Source organism: Zingiber officinale, chromosome 7A, assembly GCF_018446385.1.
Source record: "Zingiber officinale cultivar Zhangliang chromosome 7A, Zo_v1.1, whole genome shotgun sequence".
NCBI classification, from domain to species: domain Eukaryota; kingdom Viridiplantae; phylum Streptophyta; class Magnoliopsida; order Zingiberales; family Zingiberaceae; genus Zingiber; species Zingiber officinale.
In genome coordinates this window covers 119706363-119729392 of record NC_055998.1, presented here as the reverse complement: position 1 = coordinate 119729392, position 23030 = coordinate 119706363, and the positions used below count along the sequence as shown (strand labels likewise).

The window sequence follows — 23030 nt, the reverse complement described above, 5'->3', positions numbered from 1 at the left end:
GTCTGATCGGTCCATGGATCGGTCGTGACCGATCCACACACAATCGATTTGTTCGCTGTTTCTGCGATTCCTCCACTGCATTTGATCTGCCTGATTCATGTGATATAATCCTCTGTGCTGTTAGCTTTTGAGTTTGCAGGATCACAGGTATCATTCCAAGCCTAATTTCAAATTAAGTCCATAAGAGGAATACGACAAATGACCTTTCTGCTGTGATTCGCGGCGCATGGTGCATTTGAGGCATCAACGGCTACTGGTGTGATCTGGCTGCGATCCGCTTGACTCCTGGTGATTGGTTCGAGCTCAGAAGACACCAGTGAAGACTGTGATTTCATTGGTGTGAGTTCAGAGAACCAGGTAAGGAGGAAGAGGGATTGGCTGCAGCGATGATTCTGTGCAGTTTGACCACGATCCATGACAGCAGAGAACAGGGGCTTAAGAAGCAGTAAAAAGCGAGAGGAAATAACAACAAGAAAGCAAGAAAGTGAAAGAAAACAAAACGTTCTGTTGATCGTTGAGGTGTGCTAAGTTCTTGAGCTCTCGGGTGAGAAACTGCGATCTATGAGTTCTCTGTTTCCACTGATACTCGCGTGGTTGTAAGCGTTAGTTCATTCTTCTTTGCCACCGAGCTCTGTAAGTCTTGTGCTTTAACATATATATTTCTTGAGACTTTGTGGAGAGGTTACTCCACCGAGAAGGAGGATCTTTAGCCGGAATTTATCCGGGGTACGATCTACCGAAGATCAAGGGGTCGTCCACCTTACGGACACGCCGAGGAGTAGGGGCAAGTTATCCCTGAACCTCGTAAATCTGTGTGTTAGTGTGCTTGTTTCCTCTTTGTTTTAGTTTCCTAATTCCGCTGTGCTAACAAGTTTCTTTGTAGAAATTTGTGTTTAAGTTTTTAAGAGGCTATTCACCCCCCCTCTAGCCATCTAAGATCCCAACAAGTGGTATCAGAGCCTGGTGCTCTTCATCTGGACTAACATCCTAAGGAGCAAGAAGATGGCCATGAAGGAAGGATTTAGCACCAATCGTCCTCCCTATTTCGACGGAGCAGATTTTCAGTATTGGAAGAGCCGCATGGAGTATTACCTCAAGACTGATATCTCCATGTGGTTCTCGGTTAAGGAAGGATTCACACCACCGAAGGACGAAGAAGGTAAGGAACTCGATTCATCAAGGTGGTCTACCGAACAAACTCGTAAAGGGCAAGCCGATGCCAAGGCGGTAGTCACCTTACAATGTGGGATTGCCAAGGACCAACTCGTCAAGGTAGGTCCATTCTCGAGTGCAAAAGATTTATGGAACAAGCTTATCGAGCTCCAAGAAGGAACTCGAGATTCTCGGATAGCCAAGAGGGACCTATTCTTGAATCAACTACAAAATCTCACCATGAAGGAAAACGAAACGGTAAGTGAACTACATGGGAGGTTCAAGGAAATCATCAATGGTCTACATTCCGTAGATGAACGCGTGGAGAATCGCGATCTAGTAAGGTACGCTCTTAAAACCTTTCCAAGGAATGCCTTGTGGTCATCTATGGTAGATGTCTACAAGGTTTCCAAGGATCTTTCCATCGTTAAATTAGACGAATTCTTTTGTGAAATGGAACTTCATGAACTTACTAACAAAGGTCAAAGAGAGAAAGGTATTGCCTTAGTTGCAGGACCAAAGAACAAGGATGGAAGAAGAAAGAGGGAAAAGAAGAAGGAGAAAGAGATTTCTTCATCTACATCCTCCTCCGAGTCCGATGATGAAGGTGGATCATCATCAAGCGAGATGGCCAACTTCGTGAGGAGAATTATGAGAAGAAGCCGAAGATACAAAGGAAAAGGTAAACCTAATGATCAAAATATCGATAAGACTAATGTTACATGTTATGAGTGTAGCAAGAAAGGCCACTACCGGAGTGAGTGTCCAAAACTCAAGAAGGAGGAACGGGCCAAAAAGGAGGAAAGAGCCAAGAAGAAGAAAGCTCTCAAGGCCACTTGGGATGAATCTTCCTCAAGCTCATCGGAGGAGGAAGAGAAGAAGGAGAAGAGTACTCGGCAATTGGCACTCATGGCAAGGGAGGAGTCCGAATCCGAGAGTGATGACTCAAGCACTTCAGCCGCGGCTTCATCATCTTCGGATGATGAAGAGGTAACCTCTTCTCACTTAGAAAAATGCTATAAGACTATTACACATTTGTCTACCTTGCTTAAAAAATCAAAAACAGAAAATAAATCATTAAAAGAAGAAGTAGAAAACTTGAGGGCCCTTAGGGAAGATGAGGTTGATGACCTACATCTAGAGGTCCTTGAGGATGAGAACAAGGCCTTGAAGGGTGAGGTTGAGAAACTCAAGAAAATGCTTGAAAAATTCTCAACTAGCTCTAAGACCCTAGATATGATTCTAAATGCCCAAAGGGCGGTCTACAATAAGGCTGGATTAGGATACCAACCTAAGGAGTCTAGCTTTATTTCTTTAGTGTCAAGAACCCAATTTCATAGATCGCATGTTTCTAGAGTTCATGAGACTAGGAAGAAGGTAACAAAGGCATGGGTGCCTAAGTCTTTCATTGTAGATGCATTAGGTCCCAAGATTTGGGTACCTAAAACATCTATCTTTCGTGTCTTGTAGGCATTGGTAAAGGGGGAGCGTCTATCAACTTGGTTTGTTGATAGTGGATACTCCAAGCACATGACCGGGGACAAGTCACTATTTTCTACCATTCAAAACAAAAATAGAGGTAATGTGTCCTTTGGTAATAATGGTAGCCTTAAGGTTATAGGGGTTGGAGACATTCATATATCCGAATATCTCCAAATCAAGAATTTCCTTCTAGTCAAGGGGATGACTTTTAATCTCCTAAGTGTCAGTCAATTGTGTGATACGGGTTACACAATTGAGTTTCATTCGAGTCAATGTCTAGTCAAAAACATTGACACACTTGACACGGTACTAGTAGGCACAAGGGTAGATAACATTTATCAAGTTTCTTTTAAAAGTGCTATTAATGTTCTTGCTAAGTGTTTCATGTCAAAAGAAGAAAAATCGTGGCTTTGGCATAGGAGGTTGGCTCATGTGAACATGAAGAATATCCGGAAGCTGGTCAACAAAGGGTTAGTGCGAGGCTTACCAAGCATCAAGTACCAAAAGACCAAATTGTGTGATGCATGTCAAAAGGGTAAGCAAACTAAAGCGCCTCATAAAGGTAAAAGCGCTGTAAGTACAACTACTGCCTTAAACTTATTACATATGGATTTGTTTGATTGCAGTAGTGTTATTTCATTAAATGGAAGTAGATACTGTTTAGTGATTATTGATGACTTTACTAGGTATACATGGACCTTCTTTTTGAAAACTAAGGATCAAACCATAGATATTTTTATTTCCTTTTGTAAAAGAATTGAAAATGAAAAATCAACAACAATTAAAACCATTAGAAGTGATCATGGTGGGGAATTTCAAAATCATAGGTTTTTAGAATTCTGTCAAGAAAAGGGATATAGGCATGAGTTCTCTACTCCAAGGACCCCACAGCAAAATGGGGTTGTGGAGAGAAAGAACCGAGTCTTACAAGAGGCTGCACGAAGTATGCTCAATGAGTACTCACTACCGAGTTACTTATGGGCTGAAGCTGTAAATACAGCTTGCTATGTGCAAAACCGAATCCTGATACATAGGTTTTTAGGAAAGACTCCCCATGAACTTTGGTTTGGAAAACCCCCTACAATTAAACATCTTAGGGTGTTTGGTTGTAAGGTGTTTATTTTGAACACCAAGGACCATCTTGGAAAATTTTCGGCCAAGGCTGATGAAGGGATACTGGTCGGGTACTCGCTCACCAGCAAAGCCTATCGAGTCTACAATAATAGGACTAAATTGATTGAAGAGTCCTCTGATGTAACTTTTGAAGAAATCCCTAACTTAAATGATCAATCAAGGGATGTAGGAGAAATTCAATTTGAACTTAGAAGGCTAAGTTTGAATGATCGAAACATAGAAAGAGTCGAAGTTGACTCTGATGATAATGAGCAAAGGCAACAAAGAACTCAATCTGATCCTTTGCCTGATATTGAGTCCTTGCCTGTGCCTAGTGAAACCATTCATGAGGCACCACCAACACCAAGACAATCTGGGATAGCCACTAGTCATCCCCAAGACCAAATTGTGGGAGACATCCAACAAGGGGTTAGGACTAGGTCATTCTTTAGAAATGAGTCTAATGAAGTCGCATTGATTTCAGAGATTGAACCAAAATTAGTTGATGAGGCATTGCGCGATCCTGATTGGATCATAGCTATGCAAGATGAGTTAGGTCAATTTGAAAGGAGCCAAGTGTGGGACTTAGTTCCTAGACCTAAGAAGACCACTATTATTGGAACTAAATGGGTCTTCAAAAATAAGTTAAATCAAAAGGGAGAAGTTGTAAGAAACAAGGCAAGACTTGTAGCCAAGGGCTATAGTCAAGTCGAAGGTCTCGATTATGATGAGACTTATGCTTCCGTGGCCCGATTAGAGTCCATTTGTTTGATGCTAGCTTTTGCTGCACATAGAGGTTTCAAGCTCTATCAAATGGATGTTAAATCTGCCTTCTTAAATGGCTTTATTAAAGAAGAAGTCTATGTTGAACAACCACCGGGGTTTGTGAATACCGAAGCTCCAAACCACGTGTACAAGCTCAAGAAAGCACTTTATGGGCTTAAACAAGCACCACGAGCTTGGTACGAAAGGTTATCAACATATTTACTAGAAAAGGATTTTGTAAGAGGCCAAATAGACCCAACACTATTTCTACGTAGAGATGGTGAAAACATTTTTGTAGCCCAAGTGTATGTCGATGACATAATTTGTGGCTCAAATAACAAGGGCTATTTGAATGAATTTATTTCTCACATGGAAAGTAAGTTTGAGATGAGTCTAGTAGGAGAATTGACATTCTTCCTTGTACTTGAAATCAAACAAACTCGAGATGGAATTTAGGTCCATCAGACGAAATACACTCAAGAGATGCTCAAAAAATTCAAAATGAGTGACTCTAAGGAAGTATCCACTCCAATGGCGACAAACACTCGTCTTGACAATGATGAGAGTGGGAAACCAGTTGATCTAACGCAATATAGAAGCATGATCGGTAGTCTTCTATATCTCACAGCTAGTCGACCGGACATACTTTTTACTGTGGGCATGTGCGCTAGATATCAAGTTTGTGCCAAGGAATCTCATTTAACTGCAGTTAAGAGAATTCTAAGATATCTCAAGGGCACAATTAGAGTAGGACTGTGGTACCCTCGTACGGAGTCTTTTGATTTGATAGGCTATATCGATTCCGATTATGCTGGATGCAAATTGGATCGGAAAAGCACTAGTAGGGGTTGCCAATTTTTAGGTTCATCGTTGATTAGTTGGTCAAGTCGGAAGCAACATTGTGTTGCTCTCTCCACGACTGAGGCTGAATACATTGCCATGGGAGAGAGTGTATCACAATTGTTGTGGATGATTCACACTCTAGAAGATTATGGACTTTCATATAAAGGAGTGCAAGTGTTGTGTGACAACATTAGCACAATAAACCTAACGAAAAATTCAGTCCATCATTCAAGGACCAAACACATTGAAGTGCGTCATCACTTCATTAGAGATCACGTAGCTAGGGGAGACATTGCACTCACATATGTTGAGTCAAAGTCAAACTTAGCCGACATTTTTACCAAACCCCTTCCGGAAAATGAATTTAGTCATTTAAGGAGAGAATTGGGAATGTGTTTGACTCAATAGGCCATTAGGATTTCATCATGATCAATAAGGACAACTAAAACTACAAGAGAAATTGGGAAATTAATTTGGGCAACTTGGGGACATCTCACACAAACTATAAGGTTTAACAAATTATTTTTGTTTGCTAGAAATGGGGTGAGATGCTAGGATCAACCAAATTATTCAAAATGTATCATGCATCCCTTGAATAATTAGGTTGAAGAGACATAAATTGAGTATGAGGAAGGCCATTACATAATTCATGTGTATTTGGCTCCTAGATCTTACTCATATATTCCAACCAAGGAATCTTGGTTGGACCTGTGTCTAGAAATCATCTAACCTTGTTGATGTGTTGAATGATACCCTTGATTGATACCTTCCTGATTTTGATTGAAAATAGGACAAGTTGGTGAAGAAATTTTGACATATTTTGACAAACTTATAACTACTCATAACAAGGATATATTTTGAACCGATAGCCTGAGTCAGATTTATTACCTTGGTTCACTATAGATCATAGTTTCAACAAACAAACAAAACAAACATCTCTGGTTTTGAAACTTTGAGATTCAACACATTTATTATGAAGTGTCTGAAACTTTCGAGCCCTAAATAACTCCAAATCATTAGAGCTCATCATTAGGAAATATTCATTGGTATCACTGAATATAATCTGTGGGCTCTTCAGATCCTAGGTTCTGAACTTGGAAGTTGTTGAACCAAATTTCAGAGCTTTCGATACGAATTTCAGAGACTGAAATCACTGATTATCAGACACTGATCGGTCCAGGGACCGATCAGGATGATATCTGATCGGTCTCTACGACCGATCAGGAGAGTTCCACCTCTCTGTTCAATATCTGATCGGTCAGACCGATCAGGGGTTCTGGCACGTATCACTAGTCACTGGTCGACCTCTGATCGGTCCGGGGACCGATCAAGAGGTTCCCTGATCGGTCTCCACGACCGATCAGGACGCTTCCTGACCGATCAGGACGTTCCCTGATCGGTCAGGATTACTCCTGTTCGGACAGCCGTCCGATCCTATGATCTGATCATCCTCTTTAACTTCCCCCAATCCTTCGTCCTCTCATTTCACGCCGAAAACCCTAGCCGAACCACTCCTCAGTCCCGACTCTTCTCTCCATCTTCTCCGATAGCCTCAAATGGCGCCTAGGTAACTTCCTTTCTCCCCGAAATCTATTCATTTTTGGCATTTTAGCTTCTTTTCACAGTGTATCTCTGTGTGTTGTCTCGGTTCTCGACTCTGTGGCTCCCGTGGACTCCCATTTGCCCCGACCATGTCCCATTTTTGACCTATTTAGGAAGAAATTAGCCGGTGAGGGTACGTCTAAGTCATCTGCTGAGAAATCCAAGTCTCAGGCACCCTCCCGACCTCAACCTTCTTCTTCTTCGAGATTCCCGAACCGACAGTTTGAACAAGCGTTTCAACAGAGGACATTCAAGCTACTCCCATGTCGATCTGTGGATCGAAAGTACATGGATGAGTTTTGTCCCTCTGTATCCGAAACCCTGGCTTATTATAAACTTGACTCGTTAGTCTACCTAGAAAGGGACATCAACTATGACCTAGTATCTGAATTCTACAACAATCTTCATCAGGCCAGTGATGGTGCTTATAGAACCAGAGTTGCTAAAAGAACTATCAATTTCTCCGTCGTAGAATTCTTTGGGTATCTAGGTTGCCGAATGTGTTCAGGAGATCCTTTTCCCATTTATCCTGATTTACCCCATCCTTTACCTCCTCCATTTGATGTCTCACCTGATTCCATCTATGAGTACTTCTTCGGTCATCATAGACCAGATGGACTAGATGAGTTGGATGCCGAGTTTCCTACTTTTGCGGCTCTGAGACTATCTCCTCCTTACTATATTCTTTTTAAGATAGTCACAAACTGTCTTCTTCCAATCACATCCAAACCTCTAGCAGAGATCCGACCCTATCATTGTTTGATGCTTTATGGGTTGCGTCGACGTCTCGACTTTGACATTATGTCCAGCATCTATTCTTCGATCATCTCATATACTCAGCCTAGCAGCTCCACTATTTATATGCCTTATGAGCATATAATTACAAATTGGCTCGAGACCCTTCTGATAGATGTGTCTAAGGGTAGAATAGTGAAGATGGTCAAACAGGATTGCAGACTTGGGAAACGGGCATTTTCCAAGTCCGGTATCTTGGGACAGAATGAGACTGTTCGATGGAAGGATGGGAGAGGTCTGGGAGAGTTACCACGGGCACTTCCTCGACAGGTTGCTGCTCCTCCTCCTGCTGCTGATGAGGCCGATCCTGATCTGCGCTGGCAGATCGCTGAGCTAGAGAGCCGCTTCGATCAGCACGATGAGCTGCTGTCTGCTGAGCTCCATGGACTGCGTGTTCGGATCGACCAGCGCTACGATGACTTACGCAGTTAGCAGTTGGTGACGCAACAGCTGCTTCTGGGCTGGATGGCCAACTACCCACCTCCGCAGCATTTCTCGGGTCATCCACCTTCGAGCTCCAGCATGCCGCCTCAGGGTTACGTGCCTCCCGCAGATGATGATGAGGTTCCTCCTATTGAGGATATTGATTGATACATTCTGTGTGTCACTTTGTCTGTCTGTGTTTTGGATGCTATTTGTTGGATATCTTTGTCTGACCTGGATACTTATGCTACTCATATATTTTTGCTATTCATTTGTCTATTTCTTGCTTTTCCTTCTGCCTCAGTTCATATTAATATGCTGTTCCTATGCCATGACTTGATTGTATCTTATCTCTTTCTTATTGTCATATAATACACTTAGAGGAAACTCTAAGTGCATTAAGAAAAAGACAGTATGGGTTAAGGGGGAGCCTTTTGAGTTTTGTCACCTCATTTGCACCTTTTCGGTGTTTGACAAAGGGGGAGAGGATACCTATGTTTAGAGATGTATGAAGGCTTGATTTTAGGGAGAAGATAATGGGAAGGATCTTGATTCCCGTTATTGACTTAGTGGTGTATCCATCTTAGGGGGAGGATCTTGATTCCCCTAAAATTGTGAAAATAAGAATATTTTTGATCTAAACTTAAATCGTGTTGTCAAACAACAAAAAGAGGGAGATTGTTGATACAGTCTGACCTGGCTGTTGTTTTGATGTTGACACGGATTTAAGTTTGTATCAGATGTTAATTAAACTCGGTTTGATTAATGATCAAGGTTGATCAAGTGGAAGGGAAAAGTCCAAGTTGGAAACTTGGCACGCGAAGTCAGAGAGGGCTCGAAGAGAGCTCGTTCTCCGGACTAGGTCGGAGAGGGCTCGGTAGCTCGTTCTCTGGACCGGACGAAGTCGGAGAGGGCTCGGTAGCTCGTTCTCTGGACCGGACGAAGTCGGAGAGGGCTCGGTAGCTCGTTCTCCGGACTAGGTCAGAGAGGGCTCGGTAGCTCGTTCTCTGGACTTGACGAAGTCGGAGAGGGCTCGGTAGCTCCGGACTAGGTCGAGAGGGCTCGTAGCTCGTTCTCCGGACCGGACAAGTCGGAGAGGGCTCGGTAGTTTGTTCTCCGGATTAGGTCGAGAGGGACCTAAGTGGACATTCCATGGTACATTGGATCGGTCGCACCGATCCAAAGGATACATAAGATGGATCGGCGGCGACCGATCCAGGAAACTAAGTTTCCATGGATCACCCGAGCACATCGAGTAATCTGATCGAGACCGATCAGAAACACCGAGCACACCGAGTGCAATTTGATCGGCAGACCGATCAGAAACACTCAGTAGCACAGTGTAATCTGATCGGTCTTGGAGACCGATCGGAGATGATATTACGAAGAAAGAAGGCAGGGGATCGGTCGCGGAGACCGATCGATCTCCACGACCGATCAGACAAGCTGCGGACCGATCAGGATATGTCCTGATCGGTCCATGGATCGGTCTGGTGACCGATCCACACACAATCAGATTTGTTCGCTGTTTCTGCGATTCCTCCACTGCATTTGATCTGCCTGATTCATGTGATATAATCCTCTGTGTTGTTAGCTTTTGAGTTTGCAGGATTACAGGTATCATTCCAAGCCTAATTTCAAATTAAGTCCATAAGAGGAATACGACAAATGACCTTTCTGCTGTGATTCGCGGCGCATGGTGCATTTGAGACATCAACGACTACTGGTGTGATCTGGCTGCGATCCGCTTGACTCCTGGTGATTGGTTCGAGCTCAGAAGACACCAGTGAAGACTGTGATTTCATTGGTGTGAGTTCAGAGAACCAGGTAAGGAGGAAGAGGGATTGGCTGCAGTGATGATTCTGTGCAGTTTGACCACGATCCATGACAGCAGAGAATAGGGGCTTAAGAAGCAGTAAAAAGCGAGAGGAAAGAACAACAAGAAAGCAAGAAAGTGAAAGAAAACAAAACGTTCTGTTGATCGTTGAGGTGTGCTAAGTTCTTGAGCTCTCGGGTGAGAAACTGCGATCTGTGAGTTCTCTGTTTCCACTGATACTCGCGTGGTTGTAAGCGTTAGTTCATTCTTCTTTGCCACCGAGCTCTGTAAGTCTTGTGCTTTAACATATATATTTCTTGAGACTTTGTGGAGAGGTTACTCCACCGAGAAGGAGGATCTTTAGCCGGAATTTATCCGGGGTGCGATCTACCGAAGATCAATGGGTCGTTCACCTTACGGACACACCGAGGAGTAGGGGCAAGTTATCCCCAAACCTCGTAAATCTGTGTGTTAGTGTGCTTGCTTCCTCTTTGTTTTAGTTTCCTAATTCCGCTGTGCTAACAAGTTTCTTTGTAGAAATTTGTGTTTAAGTTTTTAAGAGGCTATTCACCCCCCCTCTAGCCATCTAAGATTCCAACAAAACCATCAGAAAGCCTGAATTTTTTTATGGAATCGCAAACCCTAGAAATCTTACAAAGCCATTCTCGGATATCGAAAGACGCGATCAAACACCATGAATTCAACAAAAAAAAATAAAATAATTGAAGAGAAATTGGACAGAAAGTCAACTTATTGCAGCTTACCTCGATCGTAATTTCTTGTTGTTTCCAGATCGAGAAAAAATTGGGGAATGGAACTGGACAAGAATAAAGGGGACGAATGAGTTTGGATTTGGAGGAAGAGGTCAGCTCACGCCAGTAGAGAAGAGAAAAGATTTACGAAGATCACGGATTTTTAGGGGATTTTTACAAGCACGTGCAGATCACGTGTCGATTCCGTCTCATATTCACGGACCAGTTAACGGCAGTGACATAAATGGGAACGAAAATGATTTATAAGGGATATAAATGGGAACGAAAATATTTTTAGGATATAAGTGGGAAAACTCAAAAACAATAGGGACATAATAATGTATTTCCCCGCTTTTTTGCAAACTTTTCTAGAAATAGGAATCGGAATAAGAATCATTGTATTGTGGAATGAGAATGAGTATGAGTATAGATATCACTCTTAAAAGTAATATTTGGTTAGTTGCATATTTTCTATCGGAATAAATCAAATTTTTTTTTTTGCCCTTAAAGGGAAATAAGAGAAAAAATTAGATGTGAGAGAAAAATGAATGTGAGAGAAAAATATGATAAAAGAAAATGATGAGAAAGAAAGTGTGATAAGAAATAATGAAGAGAGAGAAAGTGTGATGAGAAAAAATGAGAAAAGAGAGTGTGATAGAAGAGAGCATGATGAGAGAAGATGAGAGAGAAAATATGATGTGAGAGAAAGTATGATGGGAGAGGATGAAAAGAGAAAATGTAATGAGAAAAAATAAGGAGAGAGTGTATGATGAGAGAGCTTGAGGAGAGAGAAAGTATAGTGAGAAAGAAAGTATAGTGAGAAAGAAAGTATGATGAGAGAGAAAGTGATGAGAAAAAAAAAGAATAGTGAGTGAGATGGAAGAGATTAAGGAGAGAGAAAGTATGTTGAGGAAAAAAATGAGGGAGTGTAACAAGTGAGATTGAGGAGAGAGAGAGTGTGATGAGAGCGAAAGTGTGATGAGAAAAAAAAAAGAGTGTGTGATGGGAGAGATTGAGGAGAGAGAAAGTATGATGAGAGAAAAACTATGATGAGAAAAGAAAAAGAAAAAAAGTGCGATAGAAGCGATTGAAGAGAGAGAAAGTGTAATGAAAAAAAAGAGAGGAAAGAGAGTGTGATAGGAGAGATTAAAGAGAGAGAAAGTGTGTGATAAAATGATGAGAAAGAAAATATGATGAGAGATAATAAGGATAGAGATGTGATATGAAAGAAAAAAATAAATAAATATATTTTGATATTTGATATTAAGGGAGAAAATTTTAGTTTTAGGCCCAGGGTATTTTTGGAACAAAGAAATATTTTGATTGATGAAAATAGGATAATGACTCATTAAAGGGGAAGTACATGAGAATGAATTATTATCTAATTTCAAGGATTCATTTCCTTATTTGTATTCTTATTTCTATAATCCAAACATTAACAATGACAATCAGTCTTATTCTTATTCTCCCCCCTTATTCCCCTAAATCAAATGCCTCCTTAACCTCTTGGGATTTTTTTTTTTTTTTGACAAATTTATTTTTTTATAAACAGATAAATTAAGAGGTTAGAATTGAATATTTCATGCCAAAGAAAATTAAAACGTTGAACAAATCCACCGCGTGCGCAGCAGCGAGGTCAAAGACAGCCCTACGCGTAGGGACCAAGCAACAACCAGCGGAGAAAAGGGAAAGGAATCTGGGCAGAAAGCGCACAGCGAGAGAGAACTAGCCAAGCTATTAATAAGCAGCGCCTCCGCCTCCCCACTCTCAGCCCAACAGCCTCTGCCTCTCCGATCTTCCTTGGCTTTCTTGTATCAGGGAGAGATCGCCGATGGCTAAGTACATGGAGATGTTGGATTTGGGCGTCAGGGTCGCTGCTCGGTTCCACTCGCACTGCCCCCAGACGGCCCGCATGTACTACAAACCGCCGCCGCCTCCAGCTAGCACCCCCGCTCAACAGGCCAACGGGGCGCTCTCGGTGGATGCTCCCCCTCGGTCGCCGGCAGCAGCTTGCCGTCGTAATGGCGTTGGTTTCAGTTTCGATGCGGCGGAAGTTATTCTGCACGCTGTTTTCTGAGGGACGACACGCGATCAAGCAAATCTTTTGATTAACAATTCTTTAGTTCCTTGCCACGCTTCATTTTTTTTTTCCTTTGAGTTTCTGTCTCAATAAAAATTTTGGCCTTGTATCTGATCCTTTGTTTGCATCACAACATGCAACAAAAGGGAAGATGGAGAGAATCTGCTTGCGGAACCCGATGCCAGCGGATTACAATTCATTACAATCATTGAAATGTTGTAAAATTTGATAGTTTTGGAAATATTTTAAAGATTTTATTAAAGCATTTCTATGTTTTTTTTTATTGTTTAACGATGATCTTTGGTGCATGTTGAAAATTATCAACGTCACGCCTAAAAATCCGTCCTTTTTCTTCAAGACGCGGTCTCTCTTTCTTCCTCTCTGGTAAATGACCGATGAATCACTGCTAGAAGGGGTTTAACGAAGCAAAGCAGATCAGAGGAGCATCTGTCTGCTTTAAAGCTTCGATATCGCAGGCATTGATTATCGATGGAGGCCGGATCTCCTCCTCATGATCCATTCGACGGGTTATTCACGCAAATCCAGGGCCGCGACTCCGACGCTTGCGGTTAAGAGTTACGACGATGAGGACGAGTCGGCCACCGCCTCCAATTTCTCCTCCTGCGACGGCGGAGCCTCCGAGGTCGATCGCTTCTGCAGCGCCAATTCAGCCCTCGCCAGCGCCAGTCTCTGTAGCTCCGTCGGAAACTACGGCGATCTCCTTGATTTCGCGGAGATCGATCGGTTCAATCGGTCGGTGGATGACGGAGGCACCGCGTCGCCGAGAGAAAGGGCAAAGGGGATCGTCTTCACGGATCGAATGGGATCGTTTTCCAGAAACCAAAACCCGTTCTCCTATAATAATATTAAAATCAAAATAAAAGATATTTTTAAAATAAAAATAAATTAAAACGGACAGATGTTATTTTTGTTGATAAATAAAAAAAATATTCTTTTGTTTTTTTTTTTCAACAAAACAAAAAAAAAAAACATGCCAACGACGAGATGACGCGGTTCCTCTCTCCGCTGTACTGCTGTCGGATAAACTGGTTTGCGTGCGGACCACTGCTTCGCATCCGGCCAACTTGTAGAAATAGCGACACGCGATCGATCTGTTCTGGGTGTTGTGTAGTTCGAGAACCCTCTACAGCCTCCTCCCGTCCTCGGTCTAGCTGCCATGGACAGATACCAGAAGGTGGAGAAGCCGCGCCGCCAGCCGGCCGCCATCAACGAGAACGAGGTCCGAATCACCACTCAGGGACTCGTCCGTAACTATGTCAGCTACGCGACGAGCCTCCTCCAGGTGCGGATCCCTCTTCGCCCGCTGCTGATTTCTTGTCGTTTGACTATTCGGTTAGGGAGTATGCCGATGGTTCGCTTCTGTAAGCCTCGAGCGTCTCCATCTTTCGTGTATAACATCTAATGTGGATGTCGTTGACAGATCCCATGAATAGGAAGCTAAAAGCGTTTGTTAAACTTCTTTTGTCACTGAAGGAAGCTAAAACCTTTGAGATTTAGGAATTGATAGTATATATCTCATGGTATTGCCTAATTGATAGCCAATTTGGTGTTTGTGATTGTTATGGTATGCACGGAAGGAGTTCAAGTCTTGTCTAATTGTAGGGTAATGCGCTGTGGGCTAGGATACATATCATTCATTGAGTCATGTCTATGGAGGATAATATTCTTTAAATTTTTTCAGATTGTCCATTCTAGTTCCCATGAATCTAATATGACCCTCTGTGCAAGTGCAAACGTTTCTACAGTAGTCACTCCTAACAGCTATATCCTCCGATGTTTCTGAATTTTCTGTAATCAGGAGAAGCTTGTTTCTATGGTTGTTTCAGTTTTTGGTTTCATTTATTTTGCAGCTTAAAATCTGCTTTGGATGTCATTAACATGTGCAAATTGTTTCAGCTAATTTGGGATATATTCCTTCCAAATCAGTTAATTTGGTTCTGCTGATTTGCAGTTTCCTTAAGTTTGGTTGTTGTTGTTGTTCTATTATCTGTTGAAGGAATGGTCATAGGTATTATCCACTTGTTAAATTAAAATTTGAACTTTAATGCAATATTATTACTTTATTTCTGATTGTTATTCCAACTGAAAAGTGCACGCTTACTATCTCTTGTGTGTATCATACATTAAAGAAGTTAACTTCTCTTTCATGATTATGATCATCATGTGACGCAGGAAAAGAATGTTAGAGAGATTGTATTAAAGGCTATGGGACAAGCAATTAGCAAAGCAGTGGCAATTGCTGAGATTATTAAGGTTGTCTTTTGCTCTTTTTTTTCCCTTTTTTTAATGTGATATCAGTCTTCATCACCATTTTTTTTTTTTGGAATGCAGAAGAGGTTTCCTGGCTTGTATCAAGACACTACAATCAGTTCAGTCAGTATCACTGATGTATGGGAACCTATTGAAGAGGGTCTTGAACCGTTGAGTCTCTAATTGTTTTTAGTTGTCATGCATAATCAATGTTAATGTAGGGTCTCATTAACTTATAACTATTTCGTGCAGTCTGGAGATGACACGCCATGTTTCAATGATTTCAATATCATTGTCAACTAAAGAGCTAGACACAAATTCCCCTGGGTAATGTTTTTCTATATCATCTACTGCCTTCTATACGTACTCAGGAAGGTGCTTTGCTTTAATCATGGATTGGCTTGCCTTTTTTTTTGTAGGTACCAGAGTCCATCATATATAGGACCACCTAAGTATCAACAAAGATACCAACAGTCACGACAGTCTCAACATTACCAGCAGCATCAGTCAAATCAGTCACTGATTCAAATTCATGAAGGTATGTGTGTCGATCATATTTTATCTATGATTGGATACATTTTATTGATTATTTTCAAATGCTTGGTAAAGATTCCTATGTACGAAGTCGTGGTAGAACTAGAGGTCGTGGTAGAGCAGGAGGAAGAGGAAGAGGTTGGGGAAGGGGATATGACAGATATGCTGGATATGACTACAATCAACACGGATATGACAACTATGAAAATGGATATGACTATCAAGGTGGATATGGTGAATATGGTCATGATCAAGGTAGTTTAATTCAACATGACACACCAAAAACAACTATGTTTGCCTTCTCAAATTTAGCTAACAAATCTTGTGAATATTAGATAATGGTGGATGGAATTCTAACTGGGGCCGAGGCAGTGGACGCAACTCTGGCTGGAATTACCGTGGTAAGATCATCTATCCATCTATCATGTTATGTTGTTTTATGCAGGATACTTGCCAGCACAATCCTACTGAGATTTTGTCATCTGTTGATAAGACCCACTATAACTTGAAATAGTACATTTTTGCTAGAGTGTATGTTATGAGAGTCACTTTTCACAAATTTAAGCTTTAGAGTTAAAATTGACCAATCGTAACCACCAATTTTGTTTCAAGAATATGGATGGATATAAATCTGCTTTGCCTTTTATACTTCCTCTAAGAGGCTTTTGTGTCTCACAGCCCATAATGTGTAACTGCCTTAAGCTCAATCCGTTTCTAGGTCTCCCACAAAGCTGATTGTTGCACATTTATTTAGGCGATTAGATGGCTGCTGAATATTGTTTTCCAAATTGGTATGCGTTAACGGAAGAGGCTATAAATATGGTTTTTCCAATATCTGGTTCTCGTTCTGTCCATTTTCTTGTCTTGTCCAATAACTGAAGAGGGTAAAAATATGGTTTTACCAATATCTAGTTCTCATCTTGTCCATTTTCACCTTTATTATTTTCTTCACCAGTGTATGTGGCAATGTTAAGATGCTCATACTTGTTGAGTCCGTAATTATGAGTCTGATATCAAGTATTTTGAGCAAGGTTTTTAATCTTGTTACTGTTGCTTATTATATGCATGGAATAAACTGAAAATAAAATTGTAAGCACTCACAGTGATCTCCCGAGAAGAAATCGAAGAAGATGTTGGTGAAGACGTTGCTGCTGTCGCTGAGAAGATCACCGTTTGGAGCCTCCTCAGAATTTTCACGAACCAAATCTCGACCACAGGACGTTCTCTTTTGCTCACCGTCACACTCACTCCTTTTTTTTTCTTCCTCGATTGCACTTGGACGCCAGTATAAATAGGAAGCAAGCATCGGTTACAAACTGGTGCTTTAATGGAGGAAGATGAAGGTGAATGCGTTGCAACTGATGCAACGTCCAACATCTCCCACTCATCCAAGTCAATCCAAAAAAGTTATCTGGTCACATAGACCATGTCAGTCACGTAGACTACAAGGTGATCATGTCACAATGTCAAAGCCAAACATTAATTGGTCACAAAGATCGATTAAGTCATATAGACTATTTGACGATCAAATCATGAAGACTAGAGTAAAATTAATTAGTCACAAAGACCAAATAAGTCATATAGACTTTATGATTAAGTCACGAAGACCAAAGCATAAATTAATTAGTCACAAAGATCATATAAGAACATCCATTCCACACTTCAGGAAAAATGGTTCGTGTGACAGCAAGCACACTAAGTATTCAGTTGCTAAGAAGATTGTCACATTTAACTTAGTTGCTCCATAGAACGAATCAGAGACATCAAAACTTGTCTTTACCCCAGATTAAATTATTTACATTAATATGAACATCTCTAATCCCTCATATTGACTATTATGTCAAGAGCATGTTCACCATCTCCAATCAAACATATATTCATAATTACATTTTATGTACTGAACTAAAAATATAATTGGTACTAGTGAATAAAAAAATGTCACAGATGTAAATCAATTTTAATCTTCCTTTTTAGCTAGAGTTATTCATTCTAATCCGCCGTTTTCCTAGTTATGCTCCATAGACCGAATCATCCAAAGTCAATCGAAAACATGCTAAATTAGCGGACACTGATCAGAACTTCAAGCAGACAGCTAAATAGTCACCTAGGGTAAGATTGAAATTAACTTATAATCTCAAGAGTCTCAGGTGGTAGAGAAGCAGGGATCCATTCTCCTACTACCATTCTTGTCGCCATAGCACATGTGGTATGAATCACATACTACAATGTTATTCTCATACCTAATGTCTAATCCTGAATTCAACATATGAATTTCAATCTGGCCTTAAGCAGATTCAGTAAATGGTGGGTGCATTTACTCTGATCATTACATAAATGATCTCATCTTGACACAATTATCAAGGCGACCTTAACTTACGGGTATGTCTCCATTCATAGCTACATAAGTTGTTCCATAAGCAATGGTCTTACCTCTATTTGTACTTAACAAATAGAGATGATTGTCCATGTGAGTGGACAATCTCAATCTGCCAACATGCTTATCGAGACTTTTATTCAAATATAACAAAGACATATACACTGAATAGATCATGACATTTTTCATTTATCAAAATTTCTTTACAATAAGTTACATTCTTCAAAGTCCCAAAGACTTCACATGTTCATGAAATGACTCTTTAGTCAATGACTTAGTAAAAGGATCAACAAGCATATTTCGTGTAGAGATCTACTCAAGAATTATCTTTTTTTTTTTGTCAACAATATCCTTTACAAAATTATACTTAATTTCTATATGCTTGCCTTTGCTGTAATATTTGGGATCTTTGAAAACAACTATTGTCGACAAGGCTTCAAAAACAACTATTGTCTTAGTAATCCTCAGATGCTTCAAAAACCTTCTTAGCCAGACAGCCACTTGCACAGCCGCTCCACAAGCCACATACTCAGCTTCCATTGTCGACAAGGCTACACAAGCTTGTTTTTTGCTATTCCATAAGATGACGCCATCATTCAGGAAGAAGATATAGCTAGATGTGAATTTTCTATCATCAAGGTCCACTACCCAATCTATATTTGTGTAGCCACTTAGACTCATATCTGATCCTTGGAAACAGAGACAATAATCTGCTGTCCCTTTGAGATATCTAAATATCATCTTCACCGCTTTTCAGTGTCTCGATCCTAGGTTTGACGGGAAACGACTAACTAAGCCAACAACACAGCTTATATCAGGATGAGTACACAATATAGTGTATATCAAACTACCAATAGCACTCGCATATGATTTTTTCTTCATTTCGGCTATTTCATTAGGAGTCTTGGGATATATACTTTTGCTCAAAACAGTACCTCTCTCTTCTTGATTTGGTTTTTAACAGCAACAACACTAGCCTCTTTTCCTTTTCCCTTTCCTTTCTTAAACCATCTTTTCTTATTCTTGGAACCAAAACCTTCAGCTACAAAAGATTGACCAGAAATCCTGGCTGATTCAATCCTCTCCGCCTCAAGTTCTACATGACGTGAGACATCAGTGAAAGTCTTGATACTTTCACTGTGGGTCAGATTCTGTTTCATCGTTTCCCAAGAATCAGGAAGAGAACGAATAACTGTCTGAACTTATTGTTCATTGGTCAACGCATGACCAGCAGTTTTAAGCTCTCGAATCATGTTACCCATCTCCGAGATGTTAGGCCATGTAACATTCGAGCGTTTTTTTACAGCTATCAAACTTAATTGTTAGCTGACGGAGCTTACTGAGACTTACTCCACTGTACTTTTCTCTAAGGGTTACCCAGACAACATAAGCCGATGGTAATGACGCATACTCAAATATTAGGTCATCCACCATTGAACTAATCAATATTCCCTTAGCGAGTCTTTCCTTTTTCATGCCTTATAGGTATCAAGGTCACGTCTGTGTTGTGCTGTAGAATCATCAGTCGGTTCCTCCATGAATTGATTTACAGCCTCTAGAACTTCTTGTTCCTCAAGAACATATTATATATTGAGGTGCCAGATTTTGTAATTATCCCCATATAATTTCTCTCCCTTATTGAGTTTAGCTATGCTTTTTTAGTTGTCATAATCTACAATAAATAAATACATTATTTATTATTTCAGTATAATTCATATGCATGTAATTAATTATTGACTCACTGTAAATTAGAATCGGTTTACAAAATTAAGTGATAATTATGTTTCCACTCATCATTTGTATATGTTAATCTAATCAACATTGATCAATTATATTACACACATCTCATCTAATGAACGAATCATTTGATATGAACGAATCATAATTAAAATGAACTAATCATGGACAAGTTAGTTAACACATAACATAATTGTTTTTATAACATAACTCTCTTCGTACATAACAACAGAAATTATTACATGACTCAAAAACTAAATGGGTTAATACTGTTCGTATATAATGACAGTAAACAGAACACTAGTAATATAGATAAGCTAGCACCACTCCCACTAGGATAAATGCTAGTGTAGTGGGTAATTGTATCTTGTTCATCTCAGACTCGATGATGGGTGGATCGACCTCAGATGTATCCATTAGATCTATTTTTGGATCTTCTACACACTCTTCAGAATCCTCCTCTGATTTTTCGGGATCCATCTCTAGATTCTCCTCAAGATCCATCTTTGGATCCTCAAAATCTTTAGAATCCATTTCTGGATCTTCCTCAAATTCTTCGAGGTCCATTTCCGGATCATCCTCAGATTTTGCGGGACTTGGATCCTCCTCAAAATCTTCAGGATACATTTCTAGATCCTCTTCAGATTCTTCAAGACTGCATTCCAATTGAAGTAACTGCCTGCACATCTCTGAATATGAGATGTGCCCTTTAGAATCATCCCATAGCTAGAATGTTATCTGCCTAAGATGTTCTGATAGTGAATAAATCAGAGTCCATCTTCTTTCTTTGTCCTGGACTGGATACCCTTCTCGCTCGAGGTTCCAGAACAGCCAATCGAGCCGACCAATAAGCCAACCGACTCCGTGATCCAGGTCATATTCCATTTTCCAGTTAGAACTAATTTAATTGGAAAGGGATATTTTATCTATGTTGGTCTAGTTTATATCTAACTCATTTTAAGTCAATTTCAGACTTATTGACCAAATTTAAGTCCGTTTGATCAATCCAATGTTCATTGGATTAAGTTTGATCTATTAGAACAAATTTAATCTTTTTGATCAAATCTGACACAATAGAACTAATCTGGTCATATTCGATCATCCCAACTTATGTAATCAAAATCACCCCAATTAATTCAATAATAAACTGAACTGGTCAAACCAATAAATGATTTGAACCATATCTAGGTATTATTAAATCAAACTGGTCTGCTTAAATCAACTAATGATTTAAACCATATCTGTATTTGATTGGATCAAGCTGGTATAGTTCAATTTTCAATTAATCGAACTTTGATTAATCAATTTCAATTGATTAAATAGTGATGTAATCGGTTCACGCATGATGAGCATAATATACTGTTGTTTTAATCTATTAAGATTTCAATTATTTTCTCAATCAAAACAGTATTTGATGGATGAACGGTAACTAATATTGTTCAATCTATTTAATCGATTACAGCGCTTGAATCGATTACACCAATCGACTACACTGATTTACTGTGCTTTGTCAGTTTAAGATTGCACATGCTTTAAATCGATTAAGATATGTTTTAAACTGTTTCTTCTCTTCTCTGTCGCAATCGCGACACTCTCTTCTTCTACCGCGACGAACGCGGTTGCCGTGATTGTCGATTGTCAGCCTCTCGATGTGGTCGTCGGCACTCTCCGGCCACGGAAGCCGATAGCCAGCAACCGCTCGAGGCTCGACAACGGTGGCAAATCGTGGTCCAGTCGCGATCTTGCCTAGCGACGACAGCAGAAATATTTTTCAGACGAAGAGACAAGTTTCATGCATTAGGCATCGCTCTGATACCATTGTTGCTTATTATATGCATGAAATAAACAGGACATAGAACTGTAAACACTCACAGTGATCTCCGGAGAAGAAATCGAAGAAGATGTCGGCAAAGATGCTGCTGCTGTTACTGAGAAGATCAGCATTTGGAACCTCATATTTTTCACGAATCAAATCCCAACCACAGGACGTTCTCTTTTGCTCACCGTCGCACTGATCACCGTCGTACTCACCCCTTTATTTTTTTCTTCCCCGATTGCTCTTGGACGCCAGTATAAATAGGAAGCAAGCATCAGTTACACAACTGATGCATCGTCCAACAGTTACCATCATAATGTGTCAATATAGGCTCGTGCCTTGTACATTACAATAGCGCTTGACCCACAATACAGGTTGCAACAGAATGAATTCTTTATAGATTAAATCAGTCTCAAGTGTTATGCCTGAGGGACAATCACAATACAGGTTCCAATGGCATTTCTGCTTGACTTTGCTGAAAGCATTGGCAACCCCTCATTCTCAACGTTGAACTGGCTGTGATTTCTGTGATAAAGAAAATGCGAAGAAGAAATTTAGGGAAGGCTTAACAATATTAGGAACGATATTGTCAAATTGACGAACTGTATCCACAGAATCTTATTGGGAATATTATTATTCCTCTATGTATGAATGTCGAATTATCAACAGTGAAGAGTGATCCTCATGATCTAGGATCATCTTCCAAAAAGATTCTCAAGCCGAGTGATTGTTGTTGACCTATTCCACTAGTCTTTTAGTATCGTGATATCTTGAGATTTCGTCTGAGATTTTTAGTCTTTAGTCAACTAGTCGTTCTATTTTTTTGGAGTATGTATTTATCTTGTTGAATACAACTAGCTATCTTTTTAGATATGTATTCTTATGAACGAAATGCTAAAACTTGTGTTTTGTATTGTTCAAAAAAATCAGGCAGAGAATACAGTGTGAGAGGAAGTGGAAGGGCTGGCGGTAGAGGCTACGGTCGCGCACGAGGAAGGATAGGCAGCCGTGGAAGAGGAAACCAGTATTAATATCCGTTCACTTCCGTAAGTCCCTAAGAGCTGTGGAATGTGGTTGTGCAATAGCAGGCTTTGATGGTAAAAAAGAGTGGAATGTGTGTTTTCTCATATATTTGTCTATGCTGCTGGTGCGTATGCAAATCAGATCATGGTTCCCCCACATGATTGTCGAGTTACAACGAAGAGTGATAATCTGCTCCTTCTCTTTGTTCATATATTTCAACCGATCGGTATTGTTGTATATGAAAATTCTAAATATGTAAATATGAGTAAGTTTTGCTTCCCAGTCTTATAATTTGATCATACGCTTCGTTGAATATTCGTCTTCTCATTTATAAACAATTTAAAGCCGATAAAAATTGAAATAAACAAAAATATAACAGAATCTAATTTTTACTGTTCAGCGACATTTTGTAATAAAAACTTACATAAATTTGTTAAATAATGAAAACCATT

General features: G+C 40.2%; 2 protein-coding genes across 2 annotated transcripts; both read left to right on the top strand.

Annotated features, from left to right (window-relative positions):
- Positions 1-12487: 12487 nt before the first annotated feature.
- LOC122002234 lies at positions 12488-13088 on the top strand. Its single transcript, XM_042557337.1, has one exon. It carries the CDS (start codon positions 12575-12577, stop codon positions 12818-12820), a length of 246 nt encoding a protein of 81 aa, XP_042413271.1. The 5' UTR covers positions 12488-12574; the 3' UTR covers positions 12821-13088.
- A 745-nt stretch (positions 13089-13833) lies between these two features.
- Positions 13834-22860, top strand: LOC122002233 (RNA-binding protein FUS-like). Its single transcript, XM_042557336.1, has 8 exons — positions 13834-14126; positions 15017-15097; positions 15176-15264; positions 15347-15421; positions 15514-15632; positions 15704-15883; positions 15964-16029; positions 22486-22860. Exons 1-8 carry the CDS (start codon positions 14001-14003, stop codon positions 22584-22586), a joined length of 837 nt encoding a protein of 278 aa, XP_042413270.1. The 5' UTR covers positions 13834-14000; the 3' UTR covers positions 22587-22860.
- The last annotated feature ends 170 nt before the right edge of the window (positions 22861-23030 follow it).

Excerpts from the sequence above, each read along its gene's own strand:
- LOC122002234 (XM_042557337.1), top strand. The coding sequence starts at position 12,575 with ATGGCTAAGTACATGGAGATGTTGGATTTGGGCGTCAGGGTCGCTGCT.
- LOC122002233 (XM_042557336.1), top strand. The coding sequence starts at position 14,001 with ATGGACAGATACCAGAAGGTGGAGAAGCCGCGCCGCCAGCCGGCCGCC. Across the intron at positions 15,265-15,346 it reads ATTGAAGAGGGTCTTGAACC|TCTGGAGATGACACGCCATG; the intron begins GTTGAGTCTCTA and ends TATTTCGTGCAG. Across the intron at positions 16,030-22,485 it reads CTCTGGCTGGAATTACCGTG|GCAGAGAATACAGTGTGAGA; the intron begins GTAAGATCATCT and ends CAAAAAAATCAG.